Source organism: Durio zibethinus, chromosome 13 (assembly GCF_047325235.1).
Source record: "Durio zibethinus cultivar Kanyao isolate XHJ-2024 chromosome 13, ASM4732523v1, whole genome shotgun sequence".
Taxonomy (NCBI): Eukaryota; Viridiplantae; Streptophyta; class Magnoliopsida; order Malvales; family Malvaceae; genus Durio; species Durio zibethinus.
This window is the reverse complement of record NC_143174.1, coordinates 1856732-1876906: the sequence shown is the minus strand read 5'-3', so window position 1 is coordinate 1876906 and position 20175 is coordinate 1856732. Positions and strand designations below refer to the sequence as shown.

The 20175-nt window shown below is 34.6% G+C and overlaps 4 protein-coding genes, 1 long non-coding RNA gene and 2 pseudogenes across 6 annotated transcripts; 3 read left to right on the top strand and 4 right to left on the bottom strand.

Annotated features, from left to right (window-relative positions):
* Nucleotides 1–414: 414 nt before the first annotated feature.
* Nucleotides 415–993, top strand: LOC111303697 (18.1 kDa class I heat shock protein-like; annotated as a pseudogene).
* Nucleotides 994–1176: 183 nt separating this feature from the next.
* Nucleotides 1177–3175, bottom strand: LOC111303702 (UDP-glucose iridoid glucosyltransferase-like). The gene is made up of 2 exons (XM_022900113.2): nt 2514–3175; nt 1177–2217 (listed from the first exon to the last, which is right to left on the bottom strand). The coding sequence occupies exons 1-2, from the start codon at nt 2974–2976 to the stop codon at nt 1346–1348; spliced, it is 1335 nt and encodes a 444-aa protein (XP_022755848.2). The 5' UTR covers nt 2977–3175; the 3' UTR covers nt 1177–1345.
* A 1073-nt stretch (nt 3176–4248) lies between these two features.
* LOC149515217 (uncharacterized) lies at nt 4249–6199 on the bottom strand. Its single transcript, XR_016326850.1, has 2 exons — nt 5752–6199; nt 4249–4884 (listed from the first exon to the last, which is right to left on the bottom strand). It is a non-coding gene; the product is annotated as an uncharacterized LOC149515217 (long non-coding RNA).
* A 4193-nt stretch (nt 6200–10392) lies between these two features.
* Nucleotides 10393–11253, top strand: LOC111303695 (17.3 kDa class I heat shock protein-like). Of its 2 annotated transcripts, XM_089742637.1 has the most exons (2): nt 10393–10566; nt 10621–11253. In XM_089742637.1, the coding sequence occupies exons 1-2, from the start codon at nt 10482–10484 to the stop codon at nt 11034–11036; spliced, it is 501 nt and encodes a 166-aa protein (XP_089598763.1). In that variant the 5' UTR covers nt 10393–10481; the 3' UTR covers nt 11037–11253. The 2 variants fall into 2 exon arrangements, with proteins under 2 accessions (XP_089598763.1, XP_022755845.1); XM_022900110.2 differs by having other exon boundaries at nt 10394–11253.
* Nucleotides 11254–14574: 3321 nt separating this feature from the next.
* LOC111303686 (17.3 kDa class I heat shock protein-like) lies at nt 14575–15620 on the bottom strand. Its single transcript, XM_089742636.1, has one exon. The coding sequence runs from the start codon at nt 15246–15248 to the stop codon at nt 14778–14780; it is 471 nt and encodes a 156-aa protein (XP_089598762.1). The 5' UTR covers nt 15249–15620; the 3' UTR covers nt 14575–14777.
* Nucleotides 15621–15773: 153 nt separating this feature from the next.
* Nucleotides 15774–16560, bottom strand: LOC111303682 (17.3 kDa class I heat shock protein-like). The gene has a single exon (XM_022900105.2). The coding sequence runs from the start codon at nt 16446–16448 to the stop codon at nt 15978–15980; it is 471 nt and encodes a 156-aa protein (XP_022755840.2). The 5' UTR covers nt 16449–16560; the 3' UTR covers nt 15774–15977.
* Nucleotides 16561–16686: 126 nt separating this feature from the next.
* On the top strand, nt 16687–17625 carry LOC149515216 (17.3 kDa class I heat shock protein-like; annotated as a pseudogene).
* Nucleotides 17626–20175: the final 2550 nt, after the last annotated feature.

Here is a 20175-nt window from a genome sequence, read left to right as displayed (position 1 = left end):
AAGAGGAAGCTAGTACGTTCTCGAACTTTTCTGTTGGGCTTGAAAACTGGTGGATTCACTAATGTTAGAGAATTAACTTGAATGATCTGGACAAATAAGCCTAATGGATCGTAGAAGACGAAGAAAAGCCCATTTCAACATTGAAGTCGATTTGATTGCAAAAGAGTTCAGACCATTCAAGCAAGTTCTGAAACATTCACGAGCTGCGGAAGAAGTCAAAGTCCTCTTGAGGCCCAAACACAAGTATCAGAATGGTATTAGATTGTTCTTCGGCTTCTTTTATATACCCAACATGTTCTACTTTAAATGGCTTCAAGACAGCTAAACAGAGTTTGAGAGAACTTATTGGCAACTAAAGGCTTGCGATTTTATTTATTTATTCATCAATCCTTAATTTCATAAAAAAGCAAGAAAATGGTGATGATCCCAAGTTATCTTGGCAATCCAAGGAGCAGCAACTTCGATCCTTTCTCTTTTGACGTATGGGATCCTTTCAAGGACTTCCCTTGCTCTTCTTCTTCACTCACCATACAATCCCCTAAAACATCTGCTTTTGTCAACACTCGGATCGACTGGAAAGAAACCCCAGAAGTTCACGTCTTCAAGGCTGACCTTCCAGGTCTTAAGAAAGAGTAAGTGAAAGTCGAGATTGAAGATGACAGGGTGCTTCAAACAAGCGGAGAGAGGAACGTTGAGAAGGAAGACAAGAACGACACCAGGCACAGGGTTGAACGTAGCGGTGGGCAGTTCACGAGGAGGTTCAGGTTGCCTGAGAATGTAAAGATGGATCAGGTGAAAGCTACCATGGAAAATGGGGTTCTTACCGTTACTGTTCCTAAGGAGGAAGAAAAGATACCTGATGTCAAAGCCGTTAAGATTTCTGGTTAAAAGCTTTGAAGCATTTGTTTTTTTTTTTTAATGAATTTGAGAGTTTTTCTTATGTTCTCGAGTTGTATGTTAAGAACAAAGAAATTTGATTTCTGTAACTACGCCTTAGTTTGTAATATTATTATAAGGTGTTCTCTACTAATGTATAATGTTCTATTCAAACTGACAATATCTCCTTTTCCAACCCTTTCAAATACAGGTGCCATACTACCATAAACTAGCAAGTACAATGATCTTAGTTTCATGGGTTTAATCATACTGATGATATCTGATTTTAATTTTCATGTGTTTTAATAAAAGAACATCCCCACTTTCAAAGTAAAAGTTGATTATATCTTAAACTTAAGAACATTCCACTAAATACTTTCTGTTTCTTTTTGGCCAAAGAATACTAGCCTTCATATCAAGGGAATGTAATTGATTTGTGGAATATCTCCATCAGATGATCATTATGCAATCAAACTAGCTTTGTTAACTCATTCAAGGACCTGCATGAAGAGCCCTCCTCTTTCAGACAATCTTCCGTTTTCTCTTTCAATTCCATAGCTTTATTTCTAATCTCCTCTCCTTCTGCATCCAGCATTAGCTTTTTTATAGCTCCTTCTATCTTCCCTCTCTCCAACTCATTCTCCAATTCCAGGCCTATTTTCCACACATAACAGATGTACCTCATGTTAAGAACTTGGTCCCCAAAATAAGGCCTGCATAACATTGGAACCCCTTCGGAGACACTCTCAAGTGTAGAATTCCATCCACAGTGAGTCCAAAATCCACCCACTGCAACATGCGCTAACACCTCCTTTTGAGGTGTCCATTTAACAATGCAACCTCTTTCTCCAACTTTCTCTTGAAAACCTTTTGGCAATAACTCGGTCCCTTCTGAGCCAGGTACCAAACCAGGCCTAATCACCCACAAAAATGGCTGCTCACTGTTGGCCAAGCCCCAAGCTATCTCAACAATGTTTTGCTCACTCAAGCTGGCCATGCTTCCAAAGCTGACATAGATAACAGATTTCGGGGTTTGTTTGTCAAGCCAAGAAATACAGTGAGCATCTTCCTTCAGTAATGAGCTGGAAATGGATGGAGCTAGTTTGTGAAAGGGGCCAATTGTGAAAACTGGAGCAGGCGAGTATTCTTTGATCTTTGACAGTGCTGCGTGTTCAAGGAATTCCATTGTGTTCTCGATCATAGCCGATGATCTCTTCGTTGCATTTAATGCTGCAGCTCTCACCTCTGACATGGCGTCTGTTGGATTTTGTGACATAGATGTAACCATTTTCTTAAGCTGGAGGGGTTGAAGCTCCGGTATTTGGTTTTCAAAGACAGATTCTGTAACATAATTGAAATGGTTTAAAGCTGTAATTAGCGCCAAGTCACTAAGAAAAATTAGTTGACTGACTGATGTCAGTTGACTGAATATACAGTGTAAGAGCCTAATATCCAACCAAATACAGTTTCATAGTTTTTCATCCAATTTTTCAATAAATTACGTACGGAATCTATATGACAGCAGATTACTTGAAGCTTTAAAGTTTCTGTCTTTTATTTGTTCATATTTCATATTTCATATTTCAACATCATGGAAACTTTTGTTGCTAGAACTAATATAAGGTGAAAAGCAGTACCGTGATCAGGGTGAGGAATGACAGCAAAGAGTAACATTGCTGCAGCAGTGGGACGCATACTAATTCCTGGAAAACCAAGATCATCAGCAACAGTTTGAGCGAAGTACATGAGAGCATCATAAATGATACCAGCAATACATTCATGGGGATGCTTCTCGTCCAACATTTGTTTCAAGCATTTCTTAAACGGTGCTGCACAGTTCTTGTTGAGAGCCAAAACCAGACTCATAAAATCCTCCGGTAAAAGTGAGACTTTGGACTCAAGTAGCTTATCTGGAATGGATATGAAGGTGAATTGAGGTTGGTTTGAAGGGTTAGGAGAGTTGAACTCAGGGTGAACTATGGTGATTGAGTAGCCTTTTCCATGAAGGATAGTGGCTAGCTGGAGCATGGGGTTTATATGGCCTTGAAATGGGTACAACACAAGCACCAACCTGCTGGAGTTTTCCTCTTGTTGCTCCATTTCTTTTACTGTTGAGTTTAGTACCGAAAGCTTCACGATCGTTGAGTTTGACGGAGATAAATCCGATCAGTCATTTAGAAAACTGACATCCTTCTGTCACGTATCACGGGTTGAGATTCAAATTTCGAATCGATATAATTTCAGAATTCGAATATTAATTCTTCTGACGTCTTGAATCAACTTAATCGTTACGGTTTATATTTTTATGAGATATTTTTTATTCTGATCCTAATTTACGATTTTATTTTATAAAAAACATCTCATAAAACATAAATAATATAAATTTTATTTTATCTAAATAATCCGTTCGATGTAAAATTTAAGACCCTTTTTTATTTACGTGAAACTTGCATCTTTGCGATTGTAAATAGTTGTCTTTTACACGATTTGTCAAGGAACAATTCTGTCACTTTTCAGTCTGCCTCCCTGTTTGGATAAGAAATTGGAATTTTGTTTAGGGATTTTTGGTGGATATTGAGACACGTCATAAACTGTATAAAATGAATCTCATTAAGTCATAAAACAATGTTGGGCCTAATAGGCTTGTTTTGGGCCTGGTAAAATTATAGCATAAACCCATTATATTTGGGGGCCCAAACACACTTTATATGCAATTTGCAGTACTTTTCTTTTTTATACAAATATCAATTCAAATCTTACCCTATCCTCACCACTAGGGGTGTAAATGATACATTAGTACTCGCAAGCTACTCGGGTTCGATTCGAAAAAAATTCGAATTCGGTTCGATTATTGTCGAGTCGAGCTCGAGCTCGAGTAGCTCGACTTATCGATCGAGCCGAATTCGAGTATTCTTATATCTGACTCGAGTAGCTCGCGAGCCTAATCGAGCTTTTATATTTAAATATATTTTTATTTTTTTTAATTAAAAAAATATTTCGAATCCGAGTTCGAGTTCGAGCATGAATAATCGAACTCTTGTCGAGTATACAAATCGAGCTTATTTTTACATATTAATTGAGCTTAATCGAACGAGCTCGATTAGCTCGAATTCGATCACGAATCGAGCTCGAACTTAAAAAATAAAACTCGATCGAGCTCGACCGAGTATCGAGCCCCGAGTTGTGAGTCGAGCTCGAGCTCGAGCTTCTCATTACTCGGCTCGGCTCGACTCGTTTACAGCCCTACTCACCACTCTCAAGTGGCACAAGTGTAATATTTTGATAACTCTCAAAAAAAGTTTTTGGATACATATCTATATCTCTATATATATATATATATATATATATATTTGTATCTTCATTCAACGTAAATGCATCAAATTACCAATTAACTTCGGCTTATGGGCTTATGGTGAGGATTGTCTATTCTTGACTATTCGATGAATTACAATTCTTGAAAACCCACAATCCCACTGACATGAACTGTACATTTCAACTTCCAATGTGCTATCAGTTCCCTTAACATCAGCCTCCTTTATAAAACCAAGCAAAAGACTAGAGATTCTAACGTTTCCACCGCATCAAAATCTCACATTTCACAACTCAAAGCTCCCAAGTACTTCACAACTCACATTTCACATTTCTCTCCAGATAGCTTGGTAAATTTGACATGTACTTCACAAGCTCATCTTCTTCATTTGCCTTGATATCAGCATGTTGTTTTTTATGCTGCCAGGACGATTCAGGTGAGACCTTTTTTCCACCTTTTGTAATTTCTTGATGAAGATCAGCATATGACAAATTAGGCTCTTCAGGTTTAAACCAGCCTTGCATATTTGCCCTCTGGCTTGCTTGGGGCAACATGGTCTTTACAGAAGTTCCAAAGGGTTAATCTCTTGAATCCCTTTCGAGCTCTAACTGGAAATCCATCGACTGGATAGGTCTTAATCCCTACAGATCCTTTTCAGCTGCACATTTTTTACTCGATTTACATTGATGCAGGCCGCTCTGGAGATAAAAACAAACATTAGAATACAAATATTACAATCATATGAAATTGAAAAAAAAAAAAAAAAACAAGTGTATCACATGCATAGTGGCAGAAGGTTCTCGGAACATATAAGAGCCTAAGGTTCAGTAACTGGAGCAACCAAGAGAACACAACTCCTAAAGCAACATGCATTGATTCTCTTTATCAATGATGAAGTTGTTAACATATCACCGATAAGCAGCAATTTCTTTTCTAACTATTCAATAAGAGCCATGCATTTTTTTCTTCAAAATGTATTGAGTACTAATTCACAATTAACACAGCTCAAATCATCTCCAAAACTAACAAATTTATTGCCATAGAGCTCCAGTGAACAATTTCCACTAATGGGTGCCAAAACCTTTAAAAGAAAACGAAAATTCTCAACTTTTTCAGAACTCAAGGTTGACAAATTGACACAAAGTGGTGAAGACAAAGTTGAAAAATGAAAAAATCAAACCGGAGAATGTTGATGTATTGTTTGCAAAGAATCGAGGGTGAGTGGTCCATCAGAAAAAATGAAACAAAAGAGACCGAAAGTAATTATTCAGATAAGGTACAAATGAACAGGCTCAAAGATTTTTCAAAATTCATTTTTTAATTAAACAAAATTAAAAAAGAAAAAAGAAAAAAACTAAAATTTACTTCATAAAAAATATTGATTTCATCTTTTTTCTCTTTCTGGAATCCAAATTCCAAACAGTGTCTAATGCTAATTAGATTTTTTTTTTTTGAAAAGTTAAAAGAAAAGGAAAGGAAAAGAAATGATAATTAATGTCACCAGCATTCAAAAGTTTCCAGAACCAAGCAGAAAATACTTTCTCGAGAGAGAGAAAGAAACATACCGGTCTGAGTACAGGAAATGCAGAATGAAACGGCGGTCAGTAAAGGAAAAATCGAACGCCTCGGGGAAGAAGAACCACGTGTCTGCCGCGCATTGGACAGTGAAAGAAAAAAACTTTACTTCTTCAAAAGTCCAGAGCTCAAAGTCGCAGCCGGCGAGAGTGATCAAGAAAAGCTCTGAAAAAATTGTCGAAGTGTGTGTTTGTGCGTGAGAGAGAGAGGGAGTTGGGAGGAGAGGGCATTGTACAATTCCTTACGTAAACGATAGTTTTTGATCGGACGGTTGAGAATGGAACATTTAAGAGAAAGGATTAAATCAACGTGGTCACATCAGATCAGAAAAACGCGGGACGGGAAGTTTATGTTTGGGTGGTCCCTACTCTAGAGGGTTTGTTACTTATTCTCATAACGTTTGATCAACGTGGAGGGTCCACTCTAGATTAAATGTAATTTTGTGGCATGGTCCATTGTTGATAAATAAACGAAAATTAAATTCAAGTAAAATTTAAAAATATTTTTCATCGTTTTATAAAAATTATAAATGTATAATTTTTATTTTAAAATTTTTTAAAACTTTAATTATAAAATTCAATTATGATCACGTTACCTTGTAAAAAAAAAACCTTTTATTTTTTTGTGTTAAAAATAAGTTTAAATACTAATGAATATTGGTTTGAGTGATTAAAAATATTTGATTTTTTTTTTAATTTTGATTTCGAATCATATGAATTTATAAGATAAACATTAAAAAAATTTACTTTTTTTATAAAATTTGATTTGATTTATTTTTAAATTAATTAAAATTTAAAGTGATTATCGAATATGAGAATAAAAAAAAAAAGTTCAAAACCTGTATTCACCCAAAATATGATCACTTACACGAAAAGGAAAAAGGTGGCATGCTTTGAGCCCGCGCCATTCCAATCCTGAAAATTTCAGTCCAAAGAAATGGACAAGTGAAAAAGGAATATACAAGGACAATGAGAACAGAATTGAAAAGAAACAAAGGAAAAGAGAAGGGTTTAAAGATTAATGTTGATTGGTAATTCTTATTAGGTAGATCCAAGAAAATTTTGCAGTATGATTGATACTATTAATTTCAAAATTACTTGTTACAAAGCAATCAAAACACGATTAACTGACATGATATTGTTCTCTTTATGGTACCTGTTTTTGTCTTTTACTCCTTTTTGCCATTTTTTTTTATCATTCCTTGAATTTAATAATGATTATTAATAAACTTATAGTGTTTTCGTACGATTTGTAGGAATTTTGATAATATTTGTAGTCATTTGATAATCTTTGCAGTGTGTTAATTAGTAATCTTTTTAAGAATTTTGTTAACTTCTGTGATGTTTGTGTTAAGCTATGTAAGAATTTTAGTTTCCTTTGAAAAATTTTTAATAATTTTTGAAAAAATTTTGGTAATCTTTATAGTTTTTTTTTTTTGTAAACTTTGTAATATTTTTGGTAAGTCTTGCATTGCTTTTTTTAATCTTTATGATCATATAATTTCATATGCTCTCATCATACATAGCTCGAAAATAAATAGGTGCATCTTGAGATAAGTGGTAACAAGTAAAAAAAAGAAAATTGAGATTTAATGTGATATTAAATATCTAATTTAAAATCGATTGATAATAAACGTAAAAGACCCAATTTAAATAAAAATTGTAAAAAACTCGAGATTTAATAAGTGATATTAGGTTTTATAATGAGTTCTGTGTCTCATAAAATTAATTTATCCATCCAAAATTGGTAACTCAAAATAAAATCCGAAACTTTAATCATTGTGTTCTTTGAAAATATATATATTTTTTCAAATATTGAAAAATAAATCCTCTTTTTTTTTTTTTTATCTGGTTATATGGGCATTTAGCCGTAGTTTTCTGCACCCATATGCATAATGGCAGAATCCTTTATTTTTGGTCCAAAATATAGCAATGCTCAAATTTTCTAACAAATTTACGATTCATGGCTTCAGGCATCGATACTTCCAATTGGAGGGATTATGATAAGAACTTCTAAATCTTTTAAGCTTTTATTTTTCTATAAAATAAATGTAAAAAGATATTAAACTTAAAGTATACAAATTAAAGATGTGCAAATATGTGTCAATTTGATTTCATTATCGAATTTTTATAGGAGTATTTTTTTTTTTTGGGTGATTTTTTGTCTATCAAAATCTAATTTTTGTGAAAAAAAATTACGAAAATAAAATCTTAAATGTACTAAACAGATATTAAGAATGCGTTCCAAAAATTTTTTGAAAAAAAAAATAGTGGACGTGACAATTTTAAGAAAAATATAAAATGATACGAAAAATATATATATATAATTTAAAATTTTAACATAAATTAAACAATTAAAATTTGATTGTACAATAGAAGGAAAATTTCTTGCTAGCTTTGATGGAAACCTTGAAGTTACTTTGTTAAGGAAAAGTGTGTAAATTTCATCATTACTGTGTGATTTTTTTAAAGTTTTTAAACAAAGCCAAAGGAAAAAAGAAACTTTTTTGTTTATTATATTGTATTAATGGTATATTTAAAGCTACATTAGAGCGATCCTTGGATGATTTTGGTTGGGATTGTTGTTGAGTGTGATTCCGGATTTTCTGATTGCTGATGATCGTGTTCATGTCAATCTGTGAAAAATGTCAGGCCACCTTTGAAAAGAAAATCATAGTGGTCCATGCGTTGGAAAATCGAGGCAGGGTGATTTTTCACCAGGTAAAAACTTTTTTTAACTGTTTGTTTTGAGGAGGAGAAACAGTGTGGAAAAGACAATGGTCATCGCCGTTTGTACGGCTGAATATTACTACCATGATATTTCATTTTCCTGGAGAGTGGAAACCCATCAAACAAGCACAAAATAATTAGTACGTAGTAATTTTCTATTCAACATTTTCAGCCTAAGGCCTTTAGCGTATGACCCTTTCCTTTCTGTGCCTCCAACAGAGAAGAAATGGGAATTGTGTAGCAGAAGGGAAATCAAGAAGATCTTCAAAGTACATTTTTCCACGGAAATTAAGCTTCATGAAAGTCATACTGGAATACAGCTAGCTTGCCAAATAAGAGTAACTTGGGATTATTTAACCCCCAAAAGGCATGAAAAGGTATGCTGCTGCTGGCTAAACATTTCGTATTAGTATCGTAAAATTGTCCAAAACCTGTTAAAAACTAGAGACAGAGAATTGGTCAAATTGTTTTTTTTTTTTTTTTGCTAAACCAATATGGGAGTGTATACAATAATGATTTGATAGCGACTCTATGGCTATTCCAATTGGAAAAACCTTCACTTTCACCCTCTAACAACCAAAGATCATATCTCGTTTCATTAAGACCATCCATGTCCGAAACACGTGAATCTGTACTAAGAAAGAAAGCACGCGAATGACAAAAATTTCAAAGAGTAGGTTTTGCTCTATACTTGGATAGTGTTTTTGTCTTTTAACCAGGGGAAATGCGGTTCAGGTTTGGACACTGTAACTATGGCTTCTAAATTTGGCTTTTAAGAGTTCTGGTGTTCTTTGGGATTTTTTTCATGAGGTTCAATTAGCAAGTGGAGAGGAAACAGATTCACCCAATACCATTTCCAATTTCATAACCATTAGGCCCATCACTGACACTGTTCTGTTGAAAACCATGTCTCTAACACATTAAAAAGGCTATGCTTTAATTGAACACTGTTCTCACCTTTATCATCTGATTTCTTAACTGGGAGAAACTGATTATGTGCATCAGATGACTGTTAGTGTACAAATGTTAGTTATTTTATCCAAATATTGTGACTTATTTTGCTTGCATTTTAAGTGGGGTAATATTGCATAGATCCTTCAGCTTTGCTCAACTTGTAGATGTACTGGCAAGAAGCAGCACCGGTGCTTATTGCGCCAGTGCACCGCTTGAGGAGTGAAGAAGTCAAGGTAAAGATCAGAGATTACATTAAGAGCTGCCCTGCCATTAACCAACAAGTGTTAATGCGGGACAAGCAAAGACCGCAATCGACATCGGCGTGCTCACTGTCACCCAGCCACAGGCTAAAAAGGGGCCCCAGAAAAAAGAATCCCATTGTGGTCTCCAATAATCATAAATCAGATTATCCATCTTAATTTTATTAATTTTGAAGAAGTGTTGGTAGTTTGGTACGTTAGACAAGTTACCATCAACTAAGACAGTGTTGGTCGCAGTTTTTAGGAGAAGTAAGTCCACTCGAATCCGCTTGAAAGATCATAATCAACTTTCTTAGCCCCATTGCAATAGCTTAGCTTGGCTAGCTTCTATGAAGTTGTGTTGACATTGCAATTGAGAAATCAATGCATGTGGAATGAGCACAATTCAATTGATTTACCATTAAATTAAAAGAAACCTAAAAATTAGACTTTTTGACCTTGGAAATTGCAATAAAAAAGAGGAAAAAAAATACCCAACAGAGAGACCAGTAGAAGTCAATGAAGGACAAGGCTCGGCCCATTTGAAGGCTTAATCAAAAGAAAATCCTTGCATCCAGGTTCAGCAAGAGAAGCTTGAAAGGCCCTTGAGTTTACTACAAAATAGAAACGTCATCCATCGAGACCCAAAATTGATTGCCCCGGAAAGTACTAGAATCTTCCTTCGAATCCTTTAAATACGCAACCCTATCCCACCTTCACCAAACAAGAAATACAAGAAGTAGGTTTTAATTCTCAAAATACCAGCCGTCAAAGCAGTTCCAAGAAATTGAAAAGAAAATGTCTCTGATTCCAATTTTCTTCGTCAACCGACAAGGCAATAACTCTGATTCATTCTCTGCAGATGTATGGAGCAACCGACAAGGCAATGGCAATAACTTTGATTCATTCTCTGCAGATGTATGGAGCAACCGACAAGGCAATAACTTTGATTCATTCTCTGTAGATGTATGGGATCCCTTCAAGGATTTCCCATCACTCTCCCAAAAGAACTCCGATTTTGTCTACGCTCGTGTTGACTGGAAGGAGACCCCGGAAGCCCATGTGTTCACGATCTACTATCTAGACATGACGAAGGAGGAAGTGAAAGTGGAGATTGAAGATAACAGGGTGCTTCATATCAGCGGGGAGAGGAATGTTGAGAAGGACAAGAATGACACGAGGCTTGTCATGAAGCGGAGAAGTGGCAAGTTCTCGAGGAGGTTTAGCTTCATGGAGAAGGTGAAGATGGATCAAGTTAAAGCTTCTATGGAAAAAGGGGATCTCACCGTCACTGTTCCTAAAGTTGAAGTGGAAAAGCCTAATTTCAAGACCATTCACCATTCATATGTCTGATTGAAGTTTTAAGTGTCTTAAACATGAAAAATCCGATAAATATGTTTTAAGGAATTGGTGGTCGCAGTTAATGTCGGAAGTTCAGTAGAATATGAAATATCCTAGAAATATGTTTTTAAGGAATTGAAAATTGTCAGTAGATTATATAATTACTGGTTCAAATGTTTAAGAATGTAATCAGAATTCTAGTAATGAAATTGGGAGTTGTTCTTAATCATGTTTTCATTGCAGTAATTAATTGTTGTCTGATTATAATAATGGCGAGTTTCAATCTGAAGCAAAGGGAAAGCACATTGGATTAATCCTCAAAAGCCTAGGACAAAAATATAAGAAAACAAACTTCTTCGATTTACCCTTTGATCCTAAAACATGTTGATATTATTAAACATTTAATTTAAAATAAATTGATAATAAGTGAAGAAATTTAATTTGAATATAAAAATTTTAAAAATTTATTATATATGAGATAATAATTTTAATTGGTCTCCATCATATTTAGGTGAAAATAAAAAAAATTGTCACGTGATAAATTTAGAGAAGATAACAAAAAAAAATCTTAGGCTCTAACAAATTTATAAAAAATAACAAAAAAAAACTTTTGACTTTGATACCACTTTTAGGACTTCAAACATGGCCAACTCTTCCAAAAACAATTGCTATAGGCAAAAATAAAAAAAAATTATTAAATAACAAATTTAAAAAGAGCAATAAAAAAAGACTATCACATAACAAATTTGACGTGATAGATTTAAAAAAAGTAACAGAATAAAATCTTGACTCTAACAAAATTTATAAAGGCAACGCAAAAAATCATAATTTGGCATGACAAATTTAGAAAGAATAATAGAAAAAAAATCTTAACTTTGATACTATTTTTATGACCTCAAACGTTACCAACTCTCTTAAAAACAATTATTGTAGATGAAATTGAAAAACATCTGTCACGTGAGAAATTTGAAAAGGGTAATAAAAAAAAGCATATCACAGAATGATTTGAAAAAGATAACAAAAAAAAAAATCTGACTCTAACAAATTTAAAAAGAGCAATAGAAAATTTTTTGGCCTGATACCACTTTTACACGCTACCAAGGCATGTACCTTAGCCTTATATAGGCTTATATCTTGGTTTTGATTTTTTTTTTACACTTTTAAAATCTCAAGTGCTATTAACTCTTTCATAGCAATTGCTTCCAAAAGAGACATACCCTAATCTTTTAGTGTATTAAGCACACACAAGTGACCATGGCATTCAAAAGATAACAAAAAAAAATTTGACTCTGATAGATCTAGAAAGGATATCAAAAAAAAATATTTGCTTTAATATTACTTTTAGGACTTCAGGCACTACCAACTATCTGTTGTACGTATAACACCAACTCTCCCAAAAGTAATTATTATTAGGAAGATGAATATTAGCAATTTTCTTGGCCTATAAGGCTTATATCTTGGTTCTGATATTAATTTTCACTTTTAAGACCTTAGAAGTTAGGACTTCATACGCTACAAATCCTTCCAAAAGCAATTGCTTGAGGAAAGGACATATGAACTTGTGATATTGGCTTTGATACTATTTATGAAGACGATTGGTGATGCAATTAACTTTGATATTATATTAAATATTTAATTTAAATTCAATTAGCAGTAAGTGAATGAATCTAAGATTATAAAATATTAAAAATTTATTAAATATGAAATAACACATTTTAATTGACTATCATTGCAACTGCAACACTTTCCAGTGTTGAGTTCCAGCCACAATGTATCGAAAATCGTACTATTATTTTATGTGCCAATACTTCCTTTTGTGGAGTCGATATCAAAATTAAGCCACTTTCACCAATAATTTCATTGATATCTTTAGCAATAATGAACCTGGCCTGAGCACCTATAAGGAAGGCAGTCTGCTGTTACTCAGCCCTTTAGCTCTTTCCCTTATCTCGTTCTGATTCATGGAAGCTGTGCTTCCTAAAAATGAGTTATGAGTCTGCTCGTCGAGCCATTCTATACAGCTTCTATCCTCTTTTAGTAAAATGCTATTGGCAATTGGAAAAATAGAAATGGAGAGGGCTTATAGGAAAGACAGGAACTTTGCACTGCCGTTGTAACTGTGCCAATAATGACCGTTTAAGGCAGGCTATAGAATTGCAAATGACTGCTGAAGATGATCGAAATTGGCTATGGGCAGATCCTTGAACCTGAGGGGATGTACTCCAGGCACCAAGGCCAATAACATGGCGTCTGTATCGAGTATAGACAATGAAGATTTTAACGTATCAACTATATCTCTATTATTGAAGAGCAACACAAATGTTAAGAAAATATACCTTGCAATGGAATATAACCTTCTTTCTGGAGTAGTGGAAATGAATAGTATGTGAGCGGAGTGGGAGTGGCAGCACTAGTGGTTCCCAGCATGTTGCTTTGGAGCTCCAGTTCATGTGCCACAGCTTCTGTAAAGACATGGATCCATCATAATCAATACATGGGAGCTTACTAGTATGATCTTCCTCCTCCCTTTCAATACTCTGGGTTAGTGAATTCTAGAGTGGGGCTTTGCGGCTCGTGTTAAGACATGATATGACATCAGTTATATCCATGGAGGAGGCGTTTCGATCAAACAGGCATCTGATATTGATGGAAATGTAAAATCAGGGTGATTAGCTGGTTTAGGAGAGTTGAATTTAGTGTGTGCAAATGTAATTGAGAAGCCATTGGCACGAAGAAGGGTACCGAGCTGAAGCAGTGGATTAATTTCATGCGTCCTTGAACTCGACATGGAACCAACACCATTCAACGCAGTCCCTGAAATTGGATTTATGTGTCCCTGCAAGATTTGATGATGATATTATAAATGTGTTACGACAGTTATGAAGTCCATAACGGTATTTAGCTTATCCAAAAAAAAGAAAAAGGAAATACATAGAGTTGTCTACATCAAATAGGTCGTTTGATATAGGCAGAACGAGAAGTCAAGAGTGTGACATGGGACTTGAATTTGCAGCGTGCAATGTTAGCTGAGCGGTGTCATAGCTGATACACCGGATCCAGGGCACGGAACCAGCACCGGTCGCTTGTCTTTTGATCTTTTTGAAAACTTGTTTGGAATTTAAGAACAGTCTTAAGTGCCTGTATAAAATATTATTGTTGAAGGAATTTAGGGAGTATTTCACTGCTTTTGAAGTCAATAAGCAAATCTGGACTTCTAAGCACAGATAAGAAATCAAAGCATAAAACAGTTAGTATTAAACACTTTTTGACGAAGTTTCTGTTTTTTTTTTTTTTTTTCTTCATAACTTCCTATGACATATGAAAGTTTTTCCATCATTTTGACAGAGAACCAATTGTGGAAAGCAAAAACATTACAGCCAATTGATAAACTAAGGCCAACAGTAGCGTCGTCCTTGCAACATATATGCCAAGATTGCATCATAGAAAATAGAAGCATTCTCTAATCTTGAATGTCTCACTAAAATGAATTTGAAATGGTTAAAATAGATGATTTCGACAGAGCAGCTGAATCCAGAAAGAGCAAAGTGAATAAAACGAAGGAACAGTTACATTAATACCAGCAATTTTACATTATTGATAAAAACTCTGTAATATTATAATATTACAAACCAAAATTTAACTATAACATCAATCCCACCATGTTTATTCATTTTAAAGACCTCTCAAACTTGAAAATACAAGCAGACAGACAAAGTATGTAATAACAACAAAACCTTTAAGCCCTTCAGGTTTTTAATCAGAAATCTCAATGGTTTTGACATCAGGTTTCTTCACTCTCACCTTGGGAACAGTAACAGTAAGAACCCCATTTTCCATGGAAGCCTTAACTTGCTCCATCTTCACATTCTCCGGTAAACTAAACCTCCTTGAGAACTTGCCACTGCTCCGCTCCACGCGGTGCCAGTTGTCGTTCTTGTCTTCCTTTTCTATTTTCCTTTCTCCGCTGATTTGAAGCACCATGTCATCTTCAATCTCAACTTTCACCTCTTCTTTCTTGAGCCCTGGAAGATCAGCCTTGAAGACGTGAGCGTCACTGGTTTCCTTCCAGTCGATTCGGGTATTGGCAAAAGCTGAGGTTTCAGATGTATTCGTTGTGAGTGAAGACGGGAAAGGGAAGTCCTTGAAAGGATCCCAAACATCAAGAGAGAATGGATCAAAGACGCTGCTCCTTCGATTGCCAAAGAAACTGGGAATCATCGCCATTTCTCTAAAACTGTGAAACAATGGTCAACAAAGCTGCGTTAGCGAGAATTTAAGTGTTTGATTGCTGATTATTTCCACGAATCTAATTCTGTCTTTTCTTATGCTACTAAGGCTGGACATGTTGGGTATTTAAACAAGCCGAAGGGGAATGTAGTATGCTCTCGAACTTTTCCTTTGAGCATGAAAACTGGTGGTTCACGAATGTTAGTGAATTAACTTGATGATCTGGACTACTTTCTAGTGCTGTTGAAATGAGGCCGAACGGAGAAAACTAAGTGCAGCCCATTTCAAGATTGAAGTCAATTTAATTGCAAAAAAGTCCAGACCATTCAAGCAAGTTCTCAAACATTGATGAGTTGAGGAAGAAGTCAAAGTTCTCTTGAGGCCCAAAACACAAGTATGAGAAAGTACTTGATTGTTCTTCAGGTTCTTCCATATACCCAACATGTCCTATTAAAATGATTTTTTAATGGTTAAAATACATTATTTAAATAGAGCAACTGAATCTAGCAAGGGCAAAGTGAATAAAACGAAGGAACAGTTACACTAATACCAGCAATTTTACATTATTGATAAAAACTCTGTAATATTATAATATTACAAACCAAAATTTAACTATAACATCAATCCCACCATGTTTATTCTTTTTAAAGGCCTCTCAAACTTGAAAATACAAGCAGACAGACAAAGTATGTAATAACAACAAAACCCTTGAAGCCCTTCAGGTTTTTAATCAGAAATCACAATGGCTTTGACATCAGGTTTCTTCACTTCCACCTTGGGAACAGTAACAGTAAGAACCCCATTTTCCATGGAAGCCTTAACTTGATCCATCCTCACATTCTCCGGCAACCTAAACCTCCTTGAGAACTTGCCACTACTCCGCTCCACGCGGTGCCAGGTGTCGTTCTTGTCTTCCTTTTCTATTTTCCTTTCTCCGCTGATTTGAAGCACCCTGTCATCTTCAATCTCAACTTTCACTTCTTCTTTCTTGAGCCCTGGAAGATCAGCCTTGAACACGTGAGCTTTAGGGGTTTCCTTCCAGTCGATTCGGGTATTGGCAAAAGCTGAGGTTTCAGATGTATTCGTGGTGAGTGAGGAAGTGAAAGGGAAGTCCTTGAAAGGATCCCAAACATCAAGAGAGAACGGATCGAAGACGCTGCTCCTTCGGTTGCCAAAGAAACTGGGAATCATTGCCATTTCTCTTACACTGCGAAACAAAGATCAACAAAACCGTAGTGAGAATTTAAGTGTTTGATTGCTGATTGTTTCCGAGAATCTGATTCTGTCTTCCTGACGCTACTAAGGCTACACATGTCGGGTATATATAGCAAGCTGAAGAGGAATGTATTGTGCTCTCGAACTTTTCTTTTGGGCTGTGATTCGCGAACGTTAGAGAATTAACTTGAATGATCTGGACTTCTTTCTAGTGCTGTTCGATGGAGAAAACTAAGTACAAGCCCATTTCAACATTGAAGTCTATTTACTTGCAAAAGAGTCCAGACCATTCAAGCAAGTTCTCAAACATTCGTGACTTGCGGAAGAAGTCAAAGTTCTATTGAGGCCCAAAACACAAGTATGAGAAAGTACTTGATTGTTCTTAAGCTTCTTCCATATACCAAACATGTTCTACTTTAAAGGGCATCAAGACAGCTTGACAGAGTTTGCGAGAACTTGTTTGCAACTAAAGGCTTGCGATTTTATTCAGTTCTTCATAATCCTTAATTTCATAAAAGAGCAAGAAAATGGCGATGATCCCAAGTTTTTTTTGGCAACCGAAGAAGCAGCATCTGCGATCCTTTCTCTTTTGACGCATGGGATCCTTTCAAGGACTTCCCTTTCTCTTCTTCTTCGCTCACCACACATGCCCCTGAAACATCTGCTTTTGTCAACACTCGGATCGACTGGAAAGAAACCCCAGAAGCTCACGTCTTCAAGGCTGACCTTCCAGGTATTAAGAAAGAGGAAGTGAAAGTCGAGATTGAAGATGACAGGGTACTTCAAATAAGCGGAGAGAGGAACGTTGAGAAGGAAGACAAGAACAACACCTGACACCGGCTTGAACGTAGCAGTGGGAAGTTCATGAGGAGGTTCAGGTTACCTGAGAATGTGAAGTCGAAGATAGATCAGGTGAAAGCTTCATTGGAAAATGGGGTTCTTACCGTTACTGTTCCTAAGGAGGAAGAAAAGAAACCTGATGTCAAAGCCGTTGAGATTTCTGGTTAGAAGCTTTGTAGCATTTTTTTTTAATGAATTTGAGAGTTTCTCTTATGTTTCGAGTTGTATGTTAAGAAAAATGAAATTTGATTTCTATAATTACGCCTTATGTTGTAATTTATTTATTTTTTTTGTGAATTTAGTTTGTTATATTATTGTAAGGTGTTCTCTACTAATGTAAAATGGTACAAATGCCATACTACCATAAACTGAAAGTATAATGATCTTAGTTTCATTGGGCTTAATCAAACTGATGATATCTGATTTTAGTTTCATGTGTTTTAATAAAAGAATGTTCCAATACTTTTAAAGTAAGTGTTGATTGAATTTTAAACTTAAGCACGTTATAAAATAATGATCGCAATTACGTTTTTGATCGCGTCGTATTTATCGTATTTTTGGACATAACGGAGATCATTGCAGTCATCGTAAATTTTTTTTAATTTTGCACAATTTATTATAAAATATAATAATTATAATTATAATTATAAAATTTTTTATTTATTTATTTTAACACAGTTTATAACATCTATGTTTTTTATTTTTTAAATTCACAATTTTATTAGATTATAATAAAACATTTATATTTGATTTAGCAACAAAATTTTTACTTGAGCCAAGTTTATATTCAAAATTAATTCTAAACAAATCAAAATATTAACTAAACATAATACGTTAAATATCAAGCATTCATATTTAATAAAATTACAAACTTAAAAATATAATAATTTCAAATTTCATCAATTATAGTTATAAATTAACAAGAATTAATCTAATAACAAAAGAATTGATAACAATATAAATACCAAATAATAAAAAAATTGTTAAATTTCAAATATAAAATCATAAATTAATAAATAATAAAATCAAATTATAATATTTAATTTTAATTATTTTTTCTAACTTATACAAAAAAATTTATAAAAAGTTTTCATTTAAAATCTATATATATATATATATTTTTTTTTCAAAAATTAAAAATTTTTAAACTTATGTTTTAATAAAATTAAATAAATAAAAACTCACGCATCCACCCACCCACGCATCCCCTCAGACACCCCTCTCCCCCAAAATTTCCCCCAAACTTTGATAACCAAAAAGGCAAGCCAGAAACCCTCGTTCATCTCTTCTTCATGTTTTCTTTTTCTCTCCCTTTTTCTCTCTGCATCTGTCTCACTCTCTCGCGTACCCTCATCAATGTCATTGCCCACCGAGTATCTCAATATCATCTCTCTCATATTATCATAACAATCAACATTATTTTACAAAAATTTTGCAAAAAAAAAAGGTAATTTAACTTTTTCTTATCTTCTTTAATTTTGATTGTTGATTCAAGACTTAAGACTAATTTGAATTTGAGTAACTTGAAGATTGAATTAAAATTATTGTTGATTGAAGTTTTTTTCTGTTTAATTTGAACCAATAATTAAAAAAATAAAAATAGTGACAATAACGATCCGTTATTGTCGTTATGTTTCGTTACATTATTTTTTAGCGGCTGTTACATATCGTTTTGAGTATGATTTAATTTTTCAATCGTATTTTTCTCAATAGCGATGACGGACAATGATGCTACCTCAATTTCGCGATCACTATTCTATTATACAATCGTTTTTTGAAACCTGCATTATACTAAATACTACTATAATTTCTTTTTCTTTTTGGCCAAAGCATACTGGCCTTCATTTCAAGGGAATGTAATTGATTTGTGGTATATCTGCATCAGATCATCATGCAATCAAACTAGCTGTGTGAACTCATTCAATTACCTGAATGAAGAGCCCCCTTCTCTTAGACAATCTTCCGTTTTCTCTTTCAAATCCATAGCTTTATTTCTAATCTCATCTCTTTCTACATCCACCATTAGATTTTTTATAGCTCCTTCTATCTTTCCTCTCTCCAACTAATGATTCTCCCATTACAAGCCTGTTTTCCACACATAACAGATGCACCTCATGTTAAGAACTTGGTCCCCAAAACAGGGCCTGCATAACATTGGTACCCCTTCGGAGACACTCTCAAGTGTAGATTTCATCCACAGTGAGTCCAAAATCCACCCACTGCATCATATGCTAACACCTCCCTTTGAGGTGCCCATTTAAGAATGCAACCTCTTTCTCCAACTTTCTCTTGGAAACCTTTTGGCAATAACTCCCAAGCGTAGAATTTCATCCACAGTGAGTCATACCGGAATATAGCTAGCTTGCCAAATAAGAGAAACTTGGGATTCTCTCCCCCCCAAAGACATGAAAAAATATGCTGTTCTTCGCTAAATTGTCCAAAACCTGTTAAAACTAAAGACAGAGAATATGTCAAATTGTTATTTTTTTTGCTAAACTAGTATGGGAATATATACAATAATGATTTGATAGCGACTCTTTATGGCCATTCCAATTGGAAAAACCTGTCACTTTCACCCTTTAACAATCAAAGCTCATAGCTCTGTTCATTAAGACCATCCATATCTGAAACACGTGTAGTAACTTAAGAAAGAGCACGTGAATGACAATTTTCAAAGAGTTGGTTTTGCTATGTACTTGGATAGTGTTTTTGTCTTTTATCTAGGGGGAAAACGGCTCAGGTTTGGACCGTGTAACTACATGGCTTCTAAATTTGGCTTTTAAAAGTTCTGGTGTTCTTTGGGTTTTTCATGAGGTTTAAATTAGCAAGTGGAGAGGAAACAGATTTACCCAACACCATTTTCCAGTTT